We start from the raw sequence: 25775 nt of genomic DNA on the forward strand, positions 1-25775 counted from the left end.
CCTCCCGCGGCGCGCGCCCAAGCAGGGCTCCCAGCAGCAGCAGCAGCAGCAGCAGCGCCCTCCGCCTGGCAGCCCTCCTGAGGAGGAGCAGCAGCAGCAGCAGCAGCAGCAGCAGCAAGGGGGCCGCCGCCGCCGTGTGAAGGGCCGCCGGGGGAGCCACGAGAGCAGCCTCCCATTCATTGGCTGCCCAGGAGGGGGTGGCTAGTCTTATTTCTTCAGCCTGAGGGAAAGCCCCCCTCTCCTTCCCTCCCAGCCCCCCAATGCCGCCTCCCCCCCGCCGCCGCCGCCCGGGTGCCTTTGTCCCTTCCCGCCCAGACTTGGAGGGAAGCGGCGGCCGGGGGCTCCTCTCCGGGAGCAGCGCTAGCGGAGCCCCCCTTTAGTCCTCCCTCCCCCTCTTCCAGTTCTGTTCCTCGCCCTCCCTCCGAAGTTGAGGCGGCAAAGTTGGGGCTGGGGCTGGAGGTGAGCGGCCAAGGCGGGAGCCCGAGATGAGCCGCGAGGGAGCCAGCTAGGCGCCCGGGGGACTAGCACCTCGCCCCCTGGCTGAGGGGCGCCTGCCTTTCTTCTTCCTCCTCCTCCTCCTCCTTGGGAAGAAGAAGAAGCAGCAGCAGCAGCGGCAGCAGGAGGCGAAGGAGCCCGAGGGTCTTTCTAGGCATGCAGCCTGGAGGAGGAAGAGGAGGAGGAGGATGATGATGATGATGATGATGATGCTGTGGTTCCCGGTGAAGAAGATCCGGAAGCAGTTCAAGCTGCTGCTGCTCCTGGTGCTGCTCACCTTCGCCGTCTGGTTCACCTACCTCCACATCAGCCTCGTCCGCCAGGGCAAGGCGCTCCGCCTCCACTTCGCCTACGGCAGCCGAGGTAAGGAAGCCCCGCTCGCCCCCAGCCCCTGGCCACCCTGCCCCGCCTTGGCCCCCTTGGCTCCCAAGCCACACTTAGAATCACAGAAGCCTAGACTTGGAAGAGACCCCAAGGGACATCCAGTCCAACCCCATTCTGCCATGCAGGAAATCCAAATCAAAGCATCACCAACAGATGGCTATCCAGCCTCTGTTTCACGACCTCCAAGGAAGGAGACTCCACTACACTCCCAGGGAGTGTGTTCCACTGTCGAACAGCCCTCACTGTCAGGAAGTTCCTCCTAATGTTGAGGTGGAATCTCTGTTCCTGGAGCTTGCATCCATTGTTCCGGGTCCTGTTCTCTGGAGTAGCAGAAAACAAGCTTGCTCCCTCCTCAATATGACATCCCTTCAAGTATTTAAACAGGGCTATCATATCACCCCTTAACCTTCTTTTCTCCAGGCTAAACACCCCCAGCTCCCTAAGTCGTTCCTCATAGGGCTTCATGGTTTCCAGACCCTTCACCATTTTAGTTGCCCTCCTTTGAACATGCTCCAGTTTCTCAACATCCTTTTTGAATTGTGGTGCCCAGAATTTGAAGCAATTGGTGCCACACTTGTGCAAGACCCACACTTTTCTGAACTTGACCTGGAAGAGGTTCCCCTTTCTTCTCCTTGGCCACTGATCCTGGCTAAGAATATACCTTGGGTATGTTGTTCTCAGCAGTAGCAATAGCAAGGGCATTTCTATACAGCTTATCAGGGAACTAGCCCCCTCCCCCAGTGGCTTACAAGGTGTCAGCCCACTGCCCCCAGCAAAGCTGGGCTGTGCGCCTCCAAGTCATTTTTGACTCATGGCGACCCTAAGGCAACCCTGTCATGGGGATTTCCTTACCTAGAGAGATTGTTTGGCACCTTTGAGACTCACTGAAGGAAAGAAATGGGCAGCATGAGCTTTCATAGGCGCATCTGGCAACTTCTTTCTTTCAGTGAGTCTCAAAGGTGCTACACAATCTCTGTACATACTGATTCTTAACACAGCCATATCTTTGAATTCTACCACAATGGGGCCTTCTTGGCAAGATGTCATCAGAGGAGCTTTGCCATTGCCTTCCTCTGAGGCGGAGGGAGTGTGGCTTGCCCAAAGTCACCAATTGGGTTTACATGGCCCAGCTAGGAATCAGTCGTTTTGACTTAAGGTGACCCTAAGGCAACCCTGTCATGATGGGGTTTATTTGGCAAGTTTCTTCAGAGGGGGTTTGACCTTGTCATCCTCTAAGGGAGGGAGATTGGGTGACTTGCCAAGGTCAAGGTTTTTAGGCTTCAGCAGGAATTGAACCCTGGTCTCCGGAGTTGGAGTCCAACACTCAAAGCACACCACCACTCTGGCTCTCACCTTTAGTATGAGGCAGAGGGAAATGGTGTAATAGGACACAATGATTATCCTCTATTAAGGGAATAAATACAAATGTGCACTCTGAATATTTACTCCAGGAGCAGGACCACTGCTCTCCTATGTGTGCATTTTTGCACACACCTTTCCAGGGTCTGAATCCACCACCACCTCTCCACCCATTTTTCATTTCCAGTTATTTTTCCCACCATGGAGCAGTACAGAGTAGACTTCAGCTTCACCTTCTTTTGTCTGCCAGCTCTGAATTTTAACTCCTAAAGTTGCACACTTGGATATAAGAGCCATCTTAACAGTGGGATTTACTTCTTCAGAAACATACAAAGCAGAAGGCTCTGACTCCCCTTTCTGAAGTCTGGTGTAGAATGAAATTATTCGGTGCCTCTCACCACTTTTTTGTGTGTGACTGAAGAGTGATGTACTGTAGTCATTTTGGCACACCCCAGTTTTAAAAGCTTTAATTCTAACGGTGAGTACAAAGAAGAAAAAGATGAGGAGGTTGTACATCAGATATACTCATGTGCTTTAGAAGGCCTTTATGGCCCTTTTGCCAATTTAGGTAGAGCTTTTGAGTTTTGGGGGGAGACTGGGGTCTGTTGAGAGGCTTCCTTTTCCTGGATCTTCATGCCTTTGAGATTCTTGTTCCAACTTTTGAAGGCATGTATGTGTGTATGTGCAAACACAGACTTACTTGCAAACATGATATGTTATTATTTGAATTGATCTCTGTTCAAGGATGACTGCCAAAGCTCTTGCCTTTGCCAAGCTCTTGATCTCTTAAGGGGCTCACGGTTTTCCATTTGCTCAGAATACCCCCCCCCCCCCCTTTCCCTGTAGCCAATAAGTAGATGTTGGAAGCTGTGTGCAGTTTGCTCCTGTGGCTGTTTACACTGAAATACCCTCCGCTGTGTTCAGTAGGACTTACTCCCAAGTAAAATAAGCCTAGGACTGCAGCCTCAATCTTGGCAATCTGTGGGTCCACAGAAATACAACACAGAAGAGCCTCTGTGCTGTTAGCTGGCTTCCAAAGCTCAGGTCAGGCACTTGGCTGTAATTGCCAACAAACTGTCCAAACCTTCCAGGTCTTTAGTCTTTGTAGCAAAGTGTTTGTAGCAGCAGCTCAATATTTCTTTAGAGCAGGGCTGTGTAATTATTTCTGAATCTGAGTTTCTGAGTGCACAGAGCTTCACTCTATATATTGGGGAAAGAATTTCAAAGCACACAGAAAGCCCAGCACTTCCAGCTTGGTTGGTTGCTGAGTTATTCACAGGCTTGTTAAAAGAGAGTCCTTCTTACTAACACAGCAACAACTTGTTTGCTCTTTATTTCTGTGGAATCTTGTGAGTGGCTCTTGTATAGATTGAGGAGGAAGGATGGTACAGCACCTCTTTACTGTGCGGGTTGCCAGACGGCCCAAGCTGGATGCTGTGTAACACATGGAAGAACACAAAAAATTCAAAATAAAAATTATGGAATGGGTTGGAGAGCTTCTAGATAATTTTAAAGTCTAGTTTTTAGACTGACTGGAAGAGGCAAGCACCTTGTACAGTACTCAAGTACAAATGTGAGCATAATAAGATGTGAATATTGATTTTACAATAAGAAATGATGTGCGTAAAATGACTGACACACAGCTAGTACAGTGTTTTAAGTCTTATTCTGGGATTATTGTTTCAAACGAGCCCATCTTTCAAAGTGGGCTTTGCCTGGTGAGATATATACAGTAGAATAATACCTGTGGAAACTTTGTATATAGCATTTTATTACAGAATATTTAGAATCTTCTGAAACAGTGCTTGATAAGAAACCAAGAGTACTAGGAACATAGTTTAATGTTTTAGAAAGAAAGTCCAGGTTTACAGAGGTCTCATAGAGTCCACTAAAGATGCCTTAAAGGTTCTCTGTGACCAAATATTCTGTGTTGCCGCTTACACCAAGAGCTGATTAAAGATCTCATTGAAATATCTCAGACATGTTAAATACCTGTGTAGTCACCAGTGACTTCTGTACTAGGGCTGCATCCACACTGCAGAAATAATCCAGTCACCACCACTTGGCTCAGTGCTATAGAATTCTGGGGATAGTAGTTTTGTGAGACATTTAACCTTCTCTGTCAGAGAGCTCTGGTGCCACAACAAACTACAGTTCCCAGAATTCCATAGCATTGAACCATGGCAGTTAAACTGGTGTCCAACTGGATTACTTCTGCAGTGCGGATGCAGCCTAGAAGAATTTCTTTATCTAGCTAGAATTCAATTTGCGGTCTTATTTTTGTGATGGAAAAAATGGTGGCATTCATGACACTTTCATCCAACACCTGAGATTTTAGAACAGAGGCTAGAAAAGGTTTGGTTATGAGCTATTGCCCATTTGATGTGAGCCAAATAATATCACAGAAGCTCATAGAAATAGACCTCAGCATATTTGAAGAAATCAGCAAAGGCTCTTGTTTTCTATTCTATTTACCTCCATTTTTATTTTTATTAAAAAAAAATTACTTTATATGATAAAGTGAAGCGCCTTGAAAAGATGGGGCCATTTTACTTCCTTATTCTCCTATAATAACTATTTTTCTTCTTCCAAAGAAAACTGCTAAAATTCATAACGCTGTAGTTTAATACATTTCAGGACAAACTGCATGAATATTGTGCAGCCATTGGTTGTAGTAGTAAAAGTGATGGATTGAAGATTCAGTTTCAATTCCCCACTGGCCTTGGGTGGGTGACCTTGGGCCAGCCCATCACTCTCTCTCAGTTGGGCCAACCTCACAGGATTGTTGTGAGGAGGGAGTGGGGAGGAAAAGAGCTGTGTGTGCCAATCTTAAGCTCTTGAGGAAATATTTAAGTCCAGACACGGTACACTGGTTTGAACATTGTACTATTACTCTGGAGAACAGGGTTCAGTTCCCCACTTGACCAAGGAAATCCACTGGGTCACTCTCTCTCAGCCCCAGAAAACTCTGTGATAGGTTACCATAGGGTTGTCATAAATTGGAACCAACTTAAAGGTGCACAACAGCAAACAACTATCTGACAGACTTCGGCTCTGAGATTTTTTTAAAAAATTATTCTGAAGGCCTTTCAAAACTAAAGCTTTTAAAGAGAAGGGTTTTTAAGAGGGTGTTATACTGTTTTAATTGTATTCTTTTTTAAACTGTTTTTTGTCTTTAAGTTTGTGCTTGTTGATTTTAATGTTGATCTTTTTGTGTATTTTTAACTATATTGTCCTCATATTAATTTGCAAACTGCCTTGAATCCCAGATTTGGGGGGAAGGTGGGGTGTAATAAAAGACAACAATTATATCATTTTCATTAGGCTACATGGTAAACAAAGTAAAAGAAGAGGGATGAAGCCCAAACTATGGTGTCTGTATCTGGTTTTAGTCAAAAGGTGGAGAGTGGGAGAGGGATGTAGATGTTCAGATTGAGCAATACCCATTGCAGAGATGGTTTCAAGTGCTTCAAGGGGAACTGTAACTTGCTGAAATTGGAGTTGGTTCTTCTTTTCCTTCTGCTGATAAAATCTTTCAATAGCAGTGGAGATACTTGGGGTTTACAACTGCTGTGATCCAGAAGTGGGTTTAAGTACATCAGCTTCTCAGCTTCTAAGAATTTGGTGTAAAATACTGAACTCTTTGCTAATAACATCTTAGGACCATCATTAAAAAGTAAATACTTCTCTCACATAATCAAGGGAAAACTAATGTAAAGTTAAGCAAAACTGATCTTGCTGTTTAGTACCCAGCTTAAGTGAGGAGATGATTATATCAGAAAACTGACTTTCATTTGAGGAGATATGAGCCTAGGAGGATTTCAGCAGTGGAAAGTAGTAGGTTTTAAACACTGAGCCTATTCTAGAGATGAAACTGTCCTTGGAGATGGACCAAAATTCTCAATAAAGTATTTATTGAGAACACTAGTCACTGAATGCTTGTTCAAAATTGGATCTTTTTATGTGTGGTGCATGTTTGGGCCAATTTGTTATTTAAAAATTGTTTTGGATCATTTTTTTTAAAAAAGAGTGTTTTTAAAACCAGTACTGTTAGCTACTTGGAAGCCCTGCTTATTTAGGTTTGGCCCCATTCCCACTGGCCTATAATCGCGATCAGGATGTGAATCATGGGTGCATCGTTTCCATTAGAGCATGCATTCAACCTGCATTGCTCCGAAATCGTTCCCATTGAGATTTGAATCTGATTCGATTTATTTAGGAAAACCTGAATTATAGGTCGATAAATCGGTTTAAAAAAACAGTGGTTTTCCTGTGCCTCCTGAGTCTGATTCGGGGCAAATGAATGGGAACAAAAGGGTGTCTGATTCGGGAACCTGGAGATGGGAGGAGCAGCGCTCAAGGGGCTGGCCTGGGGGTGTCACCCTCTTTGTTCTCTTTCTGCATCGCCGGCACCATTTTCTTTCGTTCGCATAGCCTTTCCCCCAGTGGATTGGGAAGGAGGGTAAGGCGATCGCGCTACATTGAGCTCCAAAAGCAGTAAACACATTACTCCCCCTGCAACCTTCCCCTGCTCCACATTCATACACCGATGTGTGAGGAGAGCCATTGAAACCATTTTAAACTATTCTTTTTTCTTTTTTTGCCTCTGCCTGAGTACCTGAGCAGCAGATGGGCTTTGCAGTACATGCCCTTGATCCAATTTGCCAAGCCTGGGCTTTGGATGCAGAGTCTCTACCCACTGGAGCCTACTGCCTTTCCCCCTTGATCTGATTTGCCAAGCTTGGGCTTTGGATGCAGAGTCTCTACCCACTGGAGCCTACTGCCTTTCCCCCTTGATCTGATTTGCCAAGCTTGGGCTTTGGATGCAGAGTCTCTACCTACTGAAGCCCACTGCCTTTCCCCCTTGATACACATACACACACACACACACACACGTAGGTATATACACATACACATTTGTGTGTGTGTGTGCACGCACGTATATATACACATATCAATGTATATTTGTGTGTGTGTGTGTGTGTGTGTGTGTGTATCTAAAGTAAATTATAAAGTAACAACTTTTTTAATATTATGAAAAAAAATCTCATCTGTAGTTCAAAACCCACTGTAGAAATAATACAGTTTGAAACCCCTTAACCTGCCCTGGCTCAGTACTAAGGAATTATGGGAACTGTTGTGTTTGTGAGACATTTATCTTCCTCTGCCAGAGAGTGCTGGTGCCATAATAAACTACCATTCCCAGGATTCCCTAGCACTGAGTTATGGCAGTTAATATGGGGAGACACAGAAGAGCAAGGGGTTTAGGACGAATAGAGGCTCCTTCTAGTCTGGGGAGACACAACAGAAAAGCCTCGGATGCAGCCAGTTTTCATTGGCTGCCCCCCCCCCCCCCGCAAAAATAAACCCAACAGAAATGGGAACAGGGAGCAAAATAAACCATATCAAAGTGTTTCGAATCAGGTGACGTCACTTGTGACGTCTGAAGCCTACGCGCTTGATTGACAGCTTGCGGACACAAATGGGAAGGGGGAGCAAATTAATCCGCTTTAAAATACAGTGATGTAAAATGGGAATGAAAACAGGGTTTAAATAAATCGAGATAATGTGCCCCTTTTCGTAATGGAAATGATGGAAAAAAATCGAATTCGACTTGGAACATAATCAGAATCGCACCAATATAATCCATTTTATCTGCCAAGTGGGAATGGCACCTTTGTACAGCTGTTGCTGAAGTAGCTTCAGAATTATCTTGTTCAAAAGATATGAGAGCAACTCTGTTTAGGTATGGGGTTTACCAGGGCCAACCCAATTACAACAGCTCAGTATATATAGCTAAGCAGTTGCACTGTTGTGCTGTCATAAGCAGTTCACTGGTGGCTGGAATGGCTCATCTGGCAGTAAATCTGATCTTGGATACCCTGTTGGATGAATTACATTTGGGACTGGATACAATGAGGGTAACCCACTTGGCCCTAGTTAATCTCTTACTCTTTTCCTGGATGAGCCTATCCAGATCATGAAATCTTCTAGAGAGATCCTTCTCTTAATCTTGTCGGTATTTAAGGTATGTTTGCTTAGATATTGACAAACATATCTAAGCTGATTGTAACCTGTTAGGGGTGGACAACATAGAGGTGTAGGTGTGCACTGGTCCCTCTGAACTCACAGGGGAGTTCACTGTTTCCCTGCTGCCACCAAGTTGTCATCATGCTACTCCATTTTGGTGGTTTGGCAGTGTCACCTACTCCCCTCAACAATTTATCTTTAATATTAGACACATGATGAATGTGTGCCTTGATTTCAAGCTGAATTGTATTTTCAGGGAGGTTCTGGGAACATGTCTCATATTGAAAACAAGGTGTGTCTTGCATTGAGATCAGTAGGGATGATGTGTAGTGGAGAAAGACTTCCTCTGTGGAATTCTCTTCCATTTGATTTATATCGTACCTCTTCAGCTGTGGCATTTAGGTGGGTCTCAAAGTCTTTCACTTCAAATTGATACCCTATGTTAGCAGAACAGTTTTGTAAGCTATTTTTGAACATCTTTCCCAGTGTGGGCACATGTCATTTATACCTTGCTTCTCATGTGCTCTGAACATCTCTTTGGGAAGACATAGCCATAAAAAGTAGCTTAAGGCGCATTACAGACCGCCTGTTTGGGATGGCCTGTAACTGGCCCTTTCCCCGCCGGATCGGGGCCTCAGCTGCCACAGCGGCAACCTCTGAGGCCCCGATCCACCGCTTTCCAGGCTGCGGGGAAGCGGCAAAAGGCCGCTTCCCCGTGGCCTGGAAAGGGGTGTCCTTGGGGCTTCATGTCCCAAGGACACTCGACAACGGCAGGACATAAAAAAAGGGGCCACTCAGCCCCTTTCTCATTTGCGTCGCAGGCGCAGCCATGTAAAGGCTGCACCAGTGACGCAAATCATGGAAGGAGCTCCGAAATGGAGCTCCTTCTGGGGCCACCGAAAGTGCACCCCAGGCGCCTTCGCGCTGTACAAGGACGTCACTTCCACGCCGGCCCGTTTGGAGGCAGCGCGGTCATGACATAGTCATGGCGGCGCCCGTGTGCATAGGGCGCCACCATTTTCTACGCACTCTGTGCGTATTAGGGTTAGGGACGTCAAGTGACGCCCCTTCCTAACCCTAGTACGCACAGAGCACGTACTTTATACCTGTTTGTAATGGGCCTATTTTAAATTAAGAAATAAATTGGTGATGCTCCAAACCTATCTGGGTTGAAGCATTAGTGCAGCAACCTACATAAACTTCAGTGTGGTAGCAGTTTCATGTGTTGCACTGCTAAACATAGAATCCTGTTGTGAGTCACACAGGGTTTTACAGGGATAGGGTTGTTAGGCTATAAGTCCAAAACACACTGTAGAAGTAATCCAGTTTGAGACCACTTTAACTGCCCTGGTGCAGTGCTAGAGAGTGATATGAATGGCAGTTTATTGTGGCACCAGAGCTCTCTGACAGAGAAGGCTAAATGTTTCACAAAACTACAGTTTCCAGGATTCCCTAATACTGAGCCAGGGCACTTAAAGCGGTCTCAAAGTAGATTATTTCTGCAGTGTGTTTTGGATCTATATTGTTAAATGCTTGAGGTGCAAAAGAGCTGGTCTACTATCTGTTGTTATAATCTGTAGAGAGATAAAATAAAAGCTATTTAGAGAAAATAGCTAAGTGGTCCATAGGGTCATCATAAATTTGCTGCTTGCTGATGCTCTTTTATCAAAACCATACAGGTTCAATACTAGGTAGGTCAGACTAGAATAGTTGAATTATGTGTTAATGCCATATTTGGCTTATGTATGGCCATCTTAAAGTTAGATTTCTTATTTTCTCTGTGCCAGTCTTGAGTTTTTTTAAGTGCCCTTCAGCAAGTCATCCTCCATGGCCCACTCCCTCAGTCAGTCTACCTTCTCACCACCAGATTCCCAAGCTACCTCTGCCCCTTTTCTTCCACCAGGTATTGCTACCTGCTTGCATGTCAAGCAGAGAACTAGGCAGTGGTGTTTGCTGCTCCTCTTTAGTGCCACCACCCTATTCTAGGCCTAAATAAATAAATAAAGGCAAACTGTTCCACTTTTCCAGTGAACTATCTTCTCAGCTTCTGGATGAAGTGTAAAAGACCAGAATAGCATGTAACCCTACCTTGAGTCAAAGTTATCAGCTTGATGTCTTTGGAGATCTTGTTACAGCTCCTAGCTGTTTCTACAGACTCTGTTCCTTTCAAAATCACATAGTAAAGGCATGGGTCAAAGCCATGTTTCTGAGAGTATATAAAGGAGATGGCCAATTGCTTGGGGAGATTCAGTCCTTTTGTATCATTTCACCTTCGAGAATGTTCTGATGGATGCTGTACTTGCTTTTCTATTACATTTTAAGCTTAACATGTTGTTTTATTATTGGTAGAATCCTTATGCACGATGATTAGCTAAATTATAGAATACTGTATAAATTAACAAAATAAAATGGGGTGGGGAGAGACATTCAGTCATGTGAACTCCCATTTGCCATTAGATATAGCCCTTGTTAACTGCTGTCAGGTCAACTTCATCTTCATTATTGTCTTTTCAGGTGAGTCATGTCTTCTCATTATACAACCAAAGTAACACAGTCTCAGTTTAGTCATCTTGGCATCTAGGGAGAGTTCAGGCTTGATTTGATCTAGGAATTTTTCATTTATTTGTCTTTCTTGACAGTATCTATAGAACTCTTTTCTAGCAACACACTTCAAATGTGTTTATTTCTTCCTATTAGCTTTCTTCACTGTTTAGCTTTTATAGCCCTACATAAAAACAGAAAACATGATACCATGGACAACCCTACATTTAGTATTCAATAACATAGCTTTACACTTCAAAATCTTGTCTAGTTTCTTAATAGATGCTCTTCCAAGTCCTAGTCTTCTGATTTCTTGACTGTAGTCTCTGTTCCAATTAATGACTGAGCCAAGGTGTGAATAATCTTCCTATTTCAATGTCTTCATCGTCTATTTTAAAGTAATATAAATAATCTGTGTTCACTATTTTTATTTTCTCAATGTTCAACTCTAAACCTGCCTTTTCACTTTCTTCCTTGATATTTTTTTAGTACCCCTTTGCTATTTGCTATTTTCTGCTAGTAGTATGGTGTCATCTGCATATCACAAATTGTTGATGGTCCTTCCTCCATTTTTCATGCCTCCTTCCTCCAAGTCTAATCCTACTTTACATATGTCACGTTCTGCATGCATGTTATACAGATTGGGTGATAAAAGGCAGCCTTGCCTGACCCCCTTGCCAATTGGAAACCATTCCATTTTTCTGTATTCTGCCCAGATGGTAGCCTCTTCCCCTGAGTACAGATTATGCATCAGAACAATCAAATATTGTTTTCTTTAACAGCGATTTATAGTTTTTCATGATCTACACAATCAGTGCAGAATTTTTCAATTTGTTCATCTTCTGACCAGCCCATGGTTAGCTCTTTCATGACGGCCAGGTTCTAGCTGAGGTCTAATTTACAGGCCTTTTGTTCCCTGTGGACCTTTAAATGTGGGCCACTGTACTCAGCATTCTCTTCCTTCTTTCCCTCAAGCTAGAGGTAAGTAAGCATCATCTGCTGTACCTATTAATCACATCTGTGGGGATTTAGTTGTCTTCATCTTGACTGATAGAGCAGACAGTGACATCTGTTTTGGAACAGCTTACTTGGTGGCGGTCAGCCACTTGAAACTTACTGTTACCTCTCTGTCATGTCTTGGATGTATACTGCAGCAATTTCAATGTGCCTGTACACATAGGGGCCTCCTCTGTGTAGCACGTGGCATGTCTGTTGGGAGACTTGTTGGAACATTCTGTGGTGGACTGAGTCATTGTCACCAGTGGGTTCAGTGACTGTTGTGGCTTTTGCTGCTGACTACCTATGCTGAGACTGAAAGGAGGATGTGGATAATCAGTTGCCTGTTCTTGCACGTAGTCCATCACATTCTGCTCTCTCACATGCAGAAATTCAGAGGAAACCACTGAGAGAGGCTTGTTATGAGAGACATGCTTAGTAAGATCAGAGAATTGTCTTCCTAATTGGGCAGCTGATATGCTTTTTTTAAAACCTGAAGGCAGTCCTTATAGCAGAAAGAAAACACCAGAGCCTGATTCAACTTCATGATAACTGCAGCTGGGTGAACAATGACTGCATGGCTGCAGCTGGTGTGTGGAGCTTCCCCTTTCATAACAGAGTGGAGTATTCTCATCTTATTACATCAAATATTATTCATTTATTTGTTTTTTAATGTGGTCTTTATTGCACCACCTGTCATGTCACCATTTCCAAGTAGTGTAAAATTGTTGTTAGCTACCCTCAAGTCTACCTCAACTCATGGTGACCCTGTGGATGAGATATCTCCAAGACCGCCTTTCCTCAGTCTCTCTTCTTAGGGCTGGCTAGCTCAGTCCTGTGTCCTGAGTCTATTAATCTATTACGTGGTCTTCCTCTCTTTCTGCTGCCTTCCTAGCATCAATGTATTTTCTAATTTGTTCGTTTTCATTTTTTCTCATGATATGGCCAAACTACGACAGCCTCAATTTAGCCATCTTGGCTTCTAGAGAGAGTCCAGGCTTGATCTATTCTAGAACCCATTTGTTTGTCTTCTTGGCCATCCATGGTATTGTCAGTACTCTTCTCCAGCACCACATCTCAAATGAATTGATTTTCTTACTATTGGCTGTTTTCACTTTTCAGCTCTCACATTCATACATGGTGATGGAGAATAACACACACACACAAATATAGAAAGAAAAATATAAAAACTTGTCAACTAAAGCAGTATACAATTATATGGAAAAAAGGACTCTCCAACATAGCAAATGGTTAAAGGTCCTAATTAAAAACCAAACTGGATGGCATTATGCATTACTAGATGTACAGATAAACAGAGAGATCTTTACATGCACTCAAACTGTAATAGTGTGGTGCATGTCTTGTATTGGGGATGGGGAGGCTAACTCCAGATCATGAGCACTATTACAGAGAGTCATGGTTGGGTTACTACTTTCTCTTCCAGAGAGGCCGTGAACAGTAATATATGGTTCTGTGTTAACTGCAGCTTTCTGGAGTATTTCTTTGAATTAGGAAAGGAAGAGGAAGCAAGGAGTTCTGTATCCAGGTGACAAAAGCATGTATTCTGAATTACTAAATCTGGATTGGCTCATCTGAACATGGCTTGTTGAGTTTGTGAGGGGCAGGAGGTGGTGGAATAAGGACTGTTATATTTATATTTCTATCTTTGTACACTGTTTGGAAATGGTGACATGACAAGTGTTGTGTAGGCACTGTTTTTTAATATGAACATTTTTTGGCCAGATAATAGGATTTTTCCCCATGTTGAGAAGAGGAATAGTATAGTAGGATGGCAATGTAGTGTGTATGGGTGACATATTCCTTGCAGTTTAAGAAACCAAAAATGAAATGAGGATGCCTTTCAGGTTCATAGTGATTAATCTGGTACTGGTGGGTTGCATTTCACAGGTATGTCATGCTTCCATATTAGATGGCACCCACACTTTGTTCAAGGTTTTAGTTTTTGTTGTTGTTTTGGAAATGAAGAATGACAAAATAAAACAAAGATAAAGCAAGGAAAGGGAGAAGAGAAGGCAACTATAATATCTGTGCTTCACAAAGTCTTGTAAATGACAAACATCTTATGGATGAATCTAGCATTTGAAACAGTGGATGCCTCATGGGCTTAAGAGAAGAAAGCTTATTATGGGACAGGACACCATTGCTGATAGCTATGTGGAGACAAATGTTCCACTTGAAACAGAGAGCATGGAGAAATAAATCAAAACTGAACTATTCCAGAGAGAATTTGGATCACAAGTTCCATCTGCATAATGTGAATTGGTGCTGGTTGTTGGCTCCCATATTAGCTAACACTGAAATTGTCCATTCCAGGAGTTAGACATTATGCTAGAAATTAGAATACTTTCTCTCTCTAAATGTTATGTGCATCCTTTCAACAGATGCAAATAGGTATGTGTGTGTTTTCTCAGTTTTCCTTCCCCTTTGTTAAGATACCAGCATCTGGGAAGAAGGAAGATTATGGCTACACAATATCAGGTCCCTCTTGATTTCTCTGTGTTGATTATGATTAAGTAGGGGGAATGACTGAGCAAATAATCATAAAAATATGGGGAATATAGTTGTAGCTATGGTCTAAATATTGCCTATCCAGATAAATTTGCATATGTGCCATAGATAACTCAGAGATAGCATTTGCAAACAATTAGGACAGTGTATACCAATTAACACTAAAGTTAGAATCATCCAAGTCATTGCATTCCTCATCACCATGTTTGGATGTGAGAGCTGGACAATGAAGAGAGTGGATAGGAGGAGTATCAGTTCATTTGGAATGTGGTGCTGGGGAAGTGTGCTGAGGATACCATGGACAGCAAAAAGACAAACAAATGTGTCCCTGAATAGATCATGCCTGAAATCTCCTTGGAAGCCAAGATGATAAAATTGAGGCTGTTGTACTTTGAGAATGCACAATTCATTAGAAAAGACGGTAATACTAGGAAATGTAGAGGAAGGTAGAAAAAGAGGAAAAAGAGGAAGACCACATGACAGATGGATAAATTCAATTATCGAGTTCACGGCACTAAATTTACAGGATGTAAACAGAGCAGTGGAGAGCAAAGGGGTCTTGGAGATGTCTCATCCACAGGGTCACCATGAGTTGAGGGTGAGTCAAGGGCAGTTAACAACAACACACTTACCACATAAAGGGCACCATAGATGGCTTCAATTCCAGAGTGAAAGTCCAAACTAACTAACGGCCACAAACATAAACAGAGTTTACTGTTCTATGGTAAAGGGCTTTGAAGATGATGCAGGGTAATTTTGCGGCCCATTCCCACTACAGTTTGCAGCAAAGCTTGATGCGGGCTATATGACCCTTGTTCCCATTTGACCACGGTTCCGATCCTCCTTTAATCGGTCTGTAAACCGCTTTGATCGATGGAAAAGCGGTATACAAATAAAATGTATTATTATTATTATTATTATTATTATTAATCAATTAGGGGAGGAAAGGTCCGGGGCAAACTCAAATAGTCTGTGGTTTCCTGACAGTAATTTAGAAGAGGTTTTTCCTGTAAAAATTGATTCTGAAGCATTCCCAATAAATGGGAATGCCAGATCAGAATTGTGTTTTTCCCCATAGAATTGATCACTTGCCCGGTGCTGGTGGGGCTTCCTTCTCCTTCTCCCTCTCCCTCTCTCTTTTCCTCCTTCCTTGCCTTCTGCCGGGCTGGTGGGGCTTCCTTCTCCTTCTCCCTCTCCTTTTCCCTCCTTCCTTGCCTTCTCCCTGGCTGGCGGGGCTTGCAGTGCTCCTGCCTGGCCTCCGCCGCTTCCCTGGTGTCGATGGGGCTTCTGGCGCTTCTGGCACTGCTGGCGCTCCAGGCAAGAATGGGGCAAGTAATGGCGGTGTAGCAGCGGAAGGAATGCTAGCCCTGGGACAAGCGGCGGAGGCTAGCCAGGAGCATTGCAGGCCCCGTCAGCTAGGGTGAAGCGGCGGAGGCCCAGCAGGCAAGAAGGAAGGAAACTGAAGGTAGGAAGGAAGGAAAAGAAGGGGGAGAGGGAGAAGAAATGAATGAGGAAAGGAAAAAAGGAGAGGGGAGGGAAGTCAGAGAGAAATAGGGTCCAGTCGGGAGCTTTGGAAGGGGTCAGGGGGGAGGGATTGGCTGAAGGGCTCCAATGGGAATGACATGTATCCCAAAGAAAAAAAGCGCTTCCAAACATCCCCCCTTTTCATAGTGGGAACGAGGGGCATTTTGGAAGCGATTGCAATACTGGGGCAGAGCTCAAATCAAACGCGGGTTATTCCCCCAGTGGGAATGGGCCCTTGGTTTGATTGAATGCATATGTGAGGAGGTTATGAGTAGCTTTTTCAGGAGCTGTATAAGTTGCTTTCCAAGCCTCTTTGATTCTTTAGCCTCATAACAAAAATGTAAGGGAAGCATCCTTCCCTCCCCCCCCCTCCCCGTGAGTGTGAGAGAGAGTGGGGAAGAGATTTGGATGAACTCCATTAAGGTGGAAGGAAAACGAGTGTTAAATCTTGACAAAGACAGATTTGTCAACAGGAGTGTCCTTCTGGGATTTTGATTTATGCAAGTATAAATATCTTTGTTACAATGATGGCTGTCATGTGGATTCTTCAGGCAGGTCAGAGTGGCATCTGTTGTAGCTTCCCTGAGATACTGGCACTGAAATAGTTTGTGCTTTCTGTTCCATCCAGATGACTGTGAGAGCTGTTGTGTATAGGCTTATTCTGGAATTGCTGAACTAAGAAGACTGAGCGGTTGAAATAGACAACTGGAGTGAATTGCCATCTTTCTCTATATCTGATTGAATATGCTATTTAAATCAACTTTGGTCCAAAGCACACTGCAGAAATAATCCAGTTTAACACTGCTTTAACTGCCCTGTTCAGTGTTAGGGAATCCTGGGAACTGTGGTCTATTGTGACACCAGAGCTCTCTGACAGAGAAGGCTAAATATCTCACAAAACTACAGTTCTCAGAATTCCCTAGCACTGAGCCAGGGGAGTTAACGTGGTTTCAAATTGGATTATTTCTGCAGTGTGTTTTGGACCTTTGAAATCTGTTTCCCTTTGGCACTATTGGACAAGACACCTGTGGACTGCTCTGTTTTCTTAACTTATGGTGCCCTATACATATGTCATTTATGCCAAAGAGTAATTTAATTGACCATGAATGAGTATCTCATTCTACATATGTCTTCTCCTCATCCCCACTGTCATTGCATTCTTACCATTATCTTTGATGTTTATCACACTATGCTCTTAAAGAGGTACTATTCCAGTGTGACTCCTCTAGCAGCCTCCTGTTGCATGCTGGGATTGGCAGTTTTAAGGAGCTGAACTTCTCTGCCTGAGAATTCTAAATACCCCACCTTAAAACTGCCAATCCCAGCATGCAACAGGAGACAGCTAGAGGAGTCACACTGGAATAGTACCTCTTTAAGAGCATAGTGTGATAAACATCTTTGTCATGTTAATGTCATCCTCAGAGCTAGAGCTGTTGGCTGTAGAAGTAGGCTGCTGTGTTTCTTGAGATCAATAATTCCTTAAATCCAGAAGGTACACTGAGACTGATAGCCCCTTTAGTGTAATTTGAATGGGAGCAGGGTGGAATATGTTGCAACACTATGAATAGTATTAAAAGATATAGTCGTGTTTGTCTGTAGAATCGGTATGTAAAGAGATCTTGTGATACCTTTGATACTAAAGCCCTCTTCAAACTGGCCATTAAGGCCAGCCTGGGGGCTGGAGTTGGGGCATTGTATCCAGATGATGCATGCCCTGACTCCACCCCCAGGGTACTGCCAAGTCGCAGCAGCATGGCCATGGCACTTTTTCCAGGGCGCAAAAAGGAGCTGCTTTTTGTGGCCCCTTTTTGTGCCCTGGAAAGGCCAGATTGGGACCCCAGCATGTGGTTGCCATGGCCTTTATCCAGCTAGGAAAGGGGTGGTGTTGCACTGCCCCTTTGGAGTGGTCTGTCGAGCCCTCAACCGAAAGGAAGAAATTGGCAGCATGAGCTTTCGTACACTTCAGTCTGCTTCCTCAGCATCTGAGGAAGTAGTCTAAAGTCTATGAAAGCTCATGCTGCCAATTTCTTTTTTTCAGTTAGTATCAAAGGTGCTACAAGATCTCTCTATGTATGGATAGCATGTTTTTCTTCTCCTGCTCGGAGTGTGGCAGGGAGCTGCCATAGTGCTTGTTACAGTTGCTCTGATGAAGGAAATGGAGCTTGGTATTGTTGTGGTGTTAAATACATGTGTGCACACTATTGCTCTCTTTTTCTCTTTCTCTTCTAACAAAAGGGAGAGGGAGATTAAAAAACTAGCACGTCCCAGAAAAGGCAGTGCATTCCTGAAAAGACAATGCACCATGGTGATTTTTTTTTACCAGAAAAGATAGAGCACACAGCAAGCAGTAGTGAATGGTCAGATGCAAGAGACTGCAGGTGCTCTGGATGCCACATTCCCCGAGGAGCAGTTGAGGGCAGAGAAAGTGGATCAAGAGATGGAAATCACAGAGCCAGGGAGTCTGTGTTCAGATGTATTTGAACTATAAGCCCCATAAGCTGCAGTCAGTATGGTAGGTGGTCAAGGACGATAGAGTTCAACAATGGATTACGTACCCCCCCCCCCCATCCTCAGTGCAAGCAACCTTGTTTAAATCTGACTGTTGTTTTATATTTCTCAGGTGAGGATTTCTTCCCTCCTATGGGCAGACTAGAACCTGCCCCCCCCCCCCCCCTTAGAGTGCTGTGTGCTCAGGTAGGAAGTACTGTTTGTGGGGTACAGTTCTCCTTGTTTGTTGTGTAGCTGACCTTGTACCAGGCCAGATGATGAAAGGCTAACCTTCCTGTGACCTCCAATTCTGGAGGAAGACACCGATGACCATCTGGTGCACCAACTGGGTAGCTTAGTTGTACAGTTGTGTGGCTGGCAGAGAGATCAGTTGTCAGCTGACTGGAGTAGCAGAGGGAAAGATATTTAGATCTGACATCCATTTAATTTAGTGCTAATAGACTGGAAGAAGGAGGTGGTCTCAGAAAGAAGAAAGGAAAGTGGATATAGAAAACACAATGCTGCATTTGAGTGGTAGAAGCACTATAGACTGACTGCACAAAATTCAGAAGATGGATATTGTCCATGTCTTCTTTTAATTAAAGATATGGATATAACCAGAAAAGTTGTTAGATTCCCAATTTCTACTAGCCTGCCTGATTCACATGTCATTTGTGTCTGTAACACAATTTTGTACGTATTCTTGAAGAGGATTCTTTCTCATTCAACTGAATGGCTTCTTATAAGCCTTAAGATAATTCTAGAAAGTGTGAAAAAGTTTTCTTTTTTAAAAAAAGCAATAAAATAAATTCATCCAGAGTTTTTCCACATTCATGAAAGATATTGATTCTTTTACAAAAAAATTCTAAAATAACTAGATGGTGGATTACATGGGACAGTTGTTAAGCATTTAATTTCCCTGTCCGTACACCAGTACTCGTTTTGCTAACTGTGGGGCTCTACAGAGAGACCGCTGCAGGTGCCCATTTTTGCTCCTGAGGGAGGCTGCAGCAACTTCCTTCCACACCAAAACGAACCTGCTAAAAGTGGGTGTGCGCGGCAGACACCATGAATGTGCCATTAGCGCATTGTAGTATGTCAGTGATACAAGCGTGGCACTGCGATGTGCAGACACTGTGCTGTGCTTGCATCATGATGGCACCACCATACTAGGGTTTGGGAGCATGCGGTCGCTCCATTCTCCCGAACCCTAGTTTTGGCTCCAGGGCACCACAAAGCACCCGTTTGTACCAGGCTTGTATAAGCCTTCAGGCTGATTGACGTTCTGGTATAAGAAGTTGCTTTCAGTCAGCTTGGACCTTATATTACCAGCTGTTCCATTCTGATGCATACTGAAAGATCCTTATCTTTAAAATTATATCCAAAGTGTTGGCTGTTGGTATACCTTTGAAATTGTCTTCAAGCCTCAGTTCTGTTTAGGATTTTGCATAAATAATCCCTGATAAAAACATTTGGAACCTCCCCTCCCCCATGGAGCTGTTGCTAAAAAGAGTCAGTGCATGGCAGGAGGAGAACTGTTAGCTAAATAATCCAGGCTCTTGTCAAGATTCCTTTTGGGACAGGAAGTAAAGAACATCACAGTTTCCTTCCAAATTCAAGCAGAAGGTGATGCAAATCCCTTCCTAGGACTTTGCTATTGCATCCAAACTCAAAGTAAAAGCATTGAAAATGACAAGGGACCACAAATTCTAGTTGGTTTTGGGACCCAGCCAAAATTTATTCTTGTCACAATGTATCCATCTTCCAACAGACAGAGAGAAGGAGGTCTTTTTCGGATTACACCATGCTCAAGGCCCATGGCATCTGTGTAGGAAGCTCCATCCTCACTTTCTCAGCTCTGAGCAGCAAAGGGAGGTAAAGTTTCCAGTTTTTAACAAATACACTTTAATGCAAAGTTTCCACTCTTCTCTGGGCTCAGGAGAAGCATGGCAATTATCCCTGATACTGCACACTCTAGGTTAAGAGGGTACACTTGCCTATAGCAAGCTGTTAAGTGCACTTGCAGATCTTTGGCAGTAGACTGAGTCCAGTCCCCTACAAAGATATAAGGTTTTGCAGTGCGCTTGGGAGAATGTCTGGTTGATTTGTGTTTTTTAAGTGCGAGCCAGGGAGAGCTTGAATGCATAACTGATTAAAACAGCATCAAGAGCAGAAAGCACTCACAAAAGAAGAAGTAGGTTCAAGGCCTTTCAGAAACTTGGTCTGATTTCTACCATAACAAGGTATATGAAGAGGACTAGATATATCTGTGCAGGAAAATGTAATAGATTATTGGTGAAGCACATTTATATGCAAAAAAGACCCCAAGTTTACTGCTAAAGACAGAAGGTGGGAGACTGACAAGGGCCCCTTCTTGAGATCTTGGGGAGCTGCTGTCTATTAATAATAATATTTTTCCCACATTTCCTTTGTGTGTATTTAATTATGTGTTTAAATACATAACACCATTAAAAACATGTAAACCCACAATTAAAAAACAATGCTATAAAATCATATACAGATAAAAAAGTTATGATTTAAAATTGAGTGGTTAGGCCTGCTGGAAGAGATGTGTCTTTAATTCTGTTTTAAATGCCATCAGCATTTTCAGCTGTCATATTTCTTTGGGCAAGTCATTCCACAGGTCTGGGGGTAGCAGACAAAAATGTCCTCTTGGAAATCATTGCCAGCCTAGTCTTGTCTGGTTGGAGCAAACATTTCCCAAAGGACCTAAGTATATGGGGTGGACTGTATGGGATAAGGTGATCCTGTAGGTAACCTGGACCCAAATCATGTAGGTAAAAAGAAGATAGTACTGGTTCAGTAGTCAGGCCCAGCCCTTCTGGAGTACAATCCTGGCTTGTCTCCTTCATGATTGATTAATGGGGCAGGAAACAGGAGGCAATTTCTTTCCTCTCAAATGCCCCTTGCCATCATAGATAGGACCCAGAAGCATTATGGCAGGAGTGAGAGGAGATAGCTATGGGTCAGCATTGTTGTTGGCCAGGTCAGGGCTTTTCTTTTCAGGGCTGGACTCCTTGGAATTGGTAAAATTGTTAAACAAAATGGCAGCAGTGGTGTTAGCTGCACTTGGCTCTGTGGGGGCCATAAGACCTGAAATTTGCCCAGGTGATGGGCGCTGAGTCCAATCTTCCAGAGGTCCAGCCCAGTATTTGCCAACATCATAAGAAGAAAGATTATTTTAAATGTACCAAAATTAGGTCATGAGGCCATATTTTTTAAGGAGGCAAGGGATGGACAGTATTCCTCCAACTGAGGTCTGTCATTTGCAAACACTAGACATTATTCTGATTGATGTGGAGTACAGAAAAATTTCTTTTGAGTTTGTGAAGTAGTTAGAGGCAGGATCAACTGAGAGTTTCCTTTTTTCAAACATACTGTCAACTCCATTACAAACAAAAAAGAAAACAAAGTCAAGCATTGTCTCTGGGGTGTGTTCTGTGCTCAACTGTGTGTCCCTAGTATGAATGATGAGCTTCTACTGCAATGAGGCACACTTTAATTTCTTCCCTGGTTATGGCTCACTTTGCTGATCTTGGATGAGACACAAGGAGAGTGTGCAGAAAGGTTAATTACTTGTTAAATTAGCCAGTTCTAAGCAGCTGCACTTTATATAGGTTGAGGGTTTGGGCATGTGTTGTATCTCCTGCTGTCAACTGAATTGTTTTGGAAATACCAACATGCAAAGGTTATGATAACTGGTGAATAAGATTCTACTTTAAAGGCAGGGCTGGACAGGGTAGGGGAAAGGTTTCACAGAGTTCTTGAACTTTTAAAAAAGGTTAAGCTTCTGGCTTATGTTCCTGGCAGGAGTGCTTTTAGTATCAAGGTGGCTACTAAGGTTGTGTGTTTCACTGTACACAGGGGAAATGCCTGGCTCCTGTATTCAGCACTGTACAATTTGGAGAGCTGGATCCCTACCAGAATAGCATTATGTTCCTGATAAAATAAACCTCTTTCTTATCTCCTACAAGTAGATAATTACCCTTCTCTGCCTAATTTAACACAGAAATTCCTCAGTTGAAATAATGAGGCCATTACGGCACTCTTCAGGCTGCAAAGCGCACCAAGTCAGTGGGGTGGAAACCGTAGCAAAGACCAGGTTAAAAAAATACAATTAAAAAAAAAAGATGAATCTTAATGGGGGATGATAGCACGTTGCAAGCTGGAGATTTCCCTGGCAGGCGCCTCACTGAAGGGAGTGATTTAGTAGTTTAGGTTATTGCAGGAGTCAAACAGGAGATGGATTTTATTTGTGAGGAGCTGTAAACAGCAGCTCTAATAGGTTCACTTGCAGAATACTGATGTCTTGGCTGTCAGCGGTGGGGTGAAGGGGCATGGATTTAGGGAGGGAGGGTTTTGAGAGGTACTTGTTGAAATGCAGGAAAAACACTGTGAGCTAAGGGTCTGTACATTATAGATGGAGGAGCATTCTTTCTGTGATGCCTTTGACATAGGTGGTATACTGAGAGCCAGCTCTCTTTCTTGCTACCTGCAGTTTCTGTTCACATGAGGAAACAACTTGGTCTGCAGTAAGTCACATGGACACCTGGCTTTCTCTCCCCCCTCCCATTATTTTTCTTCTCCCTTATCAACATATGAAGCTGCATTACACAGAAACAAGACTATAGAACTATCTGGACCCTTCTTGCATACTGTCTGGCAGCGGCTTTACAAATTCTCAGGCGGAGGCCTGTTTGAAACTGTTGGAGGATTTTTGCTTTCTCTTTCTCCCTTCTTAAATAGCTAGGGATTTCCTGCATGCAAACTCTCTCCCACACCTCATTCAAACTAACTATGTGACTTAGGTCACTCCTCCTTTGGGACTAACAGACATTCACAGTATGATTTTCTCCTGATGCTGTTTGGTTTTCCATCTCCCTCCTCTCTAAACTTTCTTTGGAAAGATGGTGAGATGAAGATATTTTTTTACCTGAACTATTCACAAGCTAGATTAGAATATAGCTTTTTATGTAAATATAGATTAAAGCAATTAGTAAACTTTTGTTTGAGCTACAAATTATTCATGTTTTTGGAGTCAGTCTCAGATCTTAGGGAAATACAGGCAATAAGAGCACATTTCTGCTACTCTGCTGATTTAAAGCTAGACCCTAACAGGCTTGACTTTGACATTTTTGATATTTAAACATTTTTGTTTCCTTCTGAAAGGCTGAAGCCTTTGGAAACTTAAATTACCCTTCAGAAACCTGCTGTGTCTCACACCTTTTAGCAGCTCAGGATAGCTGGGAGTGAGCCTGGGGCCTTAGGCAAAAAAAGCATGTGCTCTTCCTGTGAGGTAAGGCTTCCTTCTCCCACACACACTGGTATCTCTTAGTTTGTGTGTGTATATATATGTGTGTGTGTGTGTGCATGTGTGTACACACACCATCTACACATCATGCTATCTCTTACTTATTGCCCTGTTGTATTAGTTAAAGAGATAACAGTGAACAAGGTGCAAATTCCCACTCAGCCAGGAAAATTCACTGCTTGACTTTGGGCACTCTCTTGGCCTGACATACCTCACAGAGTTGTTGAGAGGATAAAGTGGGGAGAGGGAGAATCATGTATGTCTCCTTGAGATCATTAGAGGAAAGGTGTAGTTCAGCCGGCCGTTCTTAAATATGGATTTTTAATACATCAATTCAAGCATACACGGTTTGAAAATGTTCAAAAAAAGGTATAAATTTCAAATATCAAACCTTGATTTTCCATTTTTTATAAGGGACAACATTTTGCTCTGCCATTATATTTAATGGGACTTGAGCATCCACAGATTTTGTTATACACGGGGGATCTCGGAACCAAACCCCAGCGTATAACAAGGGTCCACTCTATGTATTTACAGTGGGATCTTGTTATCCACTGGGGTTTGGTTCCAGGACCTCCTGTGGATAACAAAATCTGTGGATGCTCAAGTCCCATTAAATATAATGGCAGAGCAAAATGTTGTCCCTTATATAAAATGGAAAATCAAGGTTTGCTATTTGGAATTTATACTTTTTTGGAATATTTTCAAGGCATGCATGCTTGATCCGTGGATAGCTGTATCTATATAGCAAATAAAGAAATGTACTTTATTCCTATTATCATTGTGTGATCTCCAGAGCAGTAGGACTGCCTCTCCCTGAAGAGGTTTTGATGATGATGATGATGATGATGATGATGATGATGATGATGATATATTCATTTATATCCTGCCCATTCCTCAAAACTGGGACATAGGGTGGCTTACAAGATTAAAAAAAAGTACAATTAAAAGCATACAAAAGGGCACACAAAAATAGAATTAAATTAGAACAATATTAAAACAAATTACATGTTAAAAGTATAAAAAACAGTTAAAAGGTGACAATGTATAAAGCACTGTAAAACAATGTAATACCCCAGCCCATTCAGGTTTCGCCGGTCTTCTAAATCTCGTCTCCCATCCTCCACTGTAATTCAATGGCTCTCATGAGAACAATTGTGTTGGCAAGTTGCTGTTAGGCCTACTACTTTGGTATTTTGCCCTTTATTTCTTCTCATAGAGATTATTGGCCAAATGTGAACAGCAACACAAAGGTGTAATTGTCTAGAGTACTATAAGGGGTCTTCATGATGTTCAGGATATAAGTGCCTGTAAGCAGTGGGGATAAGGCTGCCTGTTCCTCCCTGGGGCCCTCTGTCTGTGTGTTTACTTCATAACTACCAACGGTGTCTGCCTCAACTAATGCTAGATGCCTTCTTCAGTAGGAAATTGGCATCATTTTTGACAGTTTTCCTACTGCCTACTGGGCATTGAATAGCAGCTGAGTGCTGACTGTCAATCTGGTTAATGTGCCTCCACTCTTGCTGGGTGAAAATATAAGTTGTATTCGTGGCTGAGCTCTATTGCTTTGCTGAAGAAGAGGTTGCTACAAGATTCCCTGCTGAGCAGGTGTCTTGATATAGCAAGGGGGAATGAGGGACTTTGTAGCTTCACTTATACAAATCTGTGTAATTCAAAGATATAAATGTCTTAGTTTGCAGAACCAGAGATATAGAGTGATTTTGGGGCACCTTTGAGACAAATCTGTAGAAGTTGTGAGGAAGAGGAGGAGGTTGGTGGGACTGATTGCTGATCTTCTTAAAACTGTTAGAAATAATTATGATTTGGTATTTGTGGTTAAGAAGTTTAGCAGTAGCATCAGCAACACAGCAACAAGCGTGTACTCCACAGGTATTTGGTAAAAATGCTAGATCTGAGCTTCTGATAAATCAACATAATACATTGTTAGGTAAAAAGAAACTTACTTTATTGTTACAACTAGGAAAGGTTTGCCATCACTGCTTTGGTCAGAGGTCCCTAAATAGCTGACCTCCATGTGTGCAAATAAGAAGAAAAACATGTTTAGGAGCACAGCCTGGTTTCTGCGTCCATGCTTGAT

General features: G+C 43.1%; 1 protein-coding gene across 2 annotated transcripts in view; it reads left to right on the forward strand.

Annotated features, from left to right (window-relative positions):
• The first annotated feature begins 272 nt into the window (after window positions 1-272).
• B4GALNT4 (beta-1,4-N-acetyl-galactosaminyltransferase 4) overlaps window positions 273-25775 on the forward strand; it is a 254677-nt gene continuing 229174 nt past the window's right edge. For both annotated transcript variants that reach the window (XM_089520798.1, XM_089520799.1), the window contains exon 1: window positions 273-858. In XM_089520798.1, the coding sequence (XP_089376924.1) occupies window positions 684-858 (175 nt within the window). In that variant the 5' untranslated portion in view covers window positions 273-683. The remainder of the gene's footprint in view (window positions 859-25775) is intronic.

Source organism: Sceloporus occidentalis, unplaced genomic scaffold (genome assembly GCF_023333645.1).
Source record: "Sceloporus occidentalis isolate IW3139 unplaced genomic scaffold, rSceOcc1.0.p SCAF_4, whole genome shotgun sequence".
NCBI lineage: Eukaryota > Metazoa > Chordata > Lepidosauria > Squamata > Phrynosomatidae > Sceloporus > Sceloporus occidentalis.